The sequence below is a fragment of the Orycteropus afer genome, unplaced genomic scaffold (genome assembly GCF_000298275.1).
Source record: "Orycteropus afer afer isolate SDZICR_OR568_19922 unplaced genomic scaffold, OryAfe1.0 scaffold00048, whole genome shotgun sequence".
Lineage (NCBI taxonomy): Eukaryota > Metazoa > Chordata > Mammalia > Tubulidentata > Orycteropodidae > Orycteropus > Orycteropus afer.
In genome coordinates, this window is record NW_006921635.1 from 1,930,288 (window position 1) to 1,931,232 (window position 945).

At 44.7% G+C, this 945-nt stretch overlaps 1 protein-coding gene across 1 annotated transcript in view; it reads right to left on the minus strand.

The window, feature by feature from the left end:
- Positions 1-945, minus strand: part of TCTN2 (tectonic family member 2) — a 28,208-nt gene that overhangs the window by 2,383 nt on the left and 24,880 nt on the right. Inside the window, exon 11 of the mRNA XM_007938240.1 lies at positions 851-931. Coding sequence (XP_007936431.1) covers positions 851-931 — 81 coding nt within the window. The remainder of the gene's footprint in view (positions 1-850; positions 932-945) is intronic.

Sequence of the window (945 nt, forward strand, 5' to 3'; positions counted from 1 at the left end):
AGCAAACGGTTACGCGCTCAGCTGCCGCCAGGAAGGTCAGGGTTCGAACCCACCAGCCGCTCCGCGGGAGAAAGATGCAGCAGCCTGCTTCCGTCAACATTACAGCCCTGGAAGCTCCGTGAGACAGCCCTACTCTGTCCTCTGGGTGGATGCAAGTCTGGATGAACTCAATGGCAGTGGGTTTTGGATTTTGGCAGATGTAGGTAATTACCACTGACTCAAAGATTGCCCACAATTTGGGGTGAGGGCTGCATATCACAATTAATGTAATCAATATCAAAAAACAAAAATTTTAGAAGCATATAACTGCTATTAACTTACGTGCCACGCATAATAGGTTTCATGTGCATTTCAAGAACACTGATCCATTATGCAGTATCTTTCATATAATATTACACAATTGTTAATGATATTCTGGTTCGGGAAAGCACGTTTTTGAATGTCAATGCTTTGGTGACATCACTGCAATAAGAGTTCACTGACCTGAAAAACCACAAGCTTCCCAATCATTCAGAATAAAGACATGCTCTGTTCTTGTACCTCCAAGGAGCACCATTCAGACCCATGGGCAAGGACGAGAAGGGCAGAAACGCCCTGCTCACAGAAATCCCACCTTCAAATCATTCATCAATAACAAGCAGTACTTTGGAACAGATAAGGGTAACATTCCTTACCCCAAAAAAATTTTTCTGAACTTGTGGAAGAAAAATAACCACCTCCCTCGAAGCCACTCAAATAAACCTAGTGGGCTTTGAAGTAACTGATGACTTGATGACATTGAAAACATGGCTGGACTTGTAAGTCTAATTCACCAGGAGGCTAGTCCCAGGGACCAAACACGCTTGCTTACCAGATTGCCAGAGGTGCAAAGTGGTGCCATTATTCAAGCTGTTGGCGTTTAGCGCTCGGACAGGTTTGCCAGGTTGGTACCCTAGACAAACACAG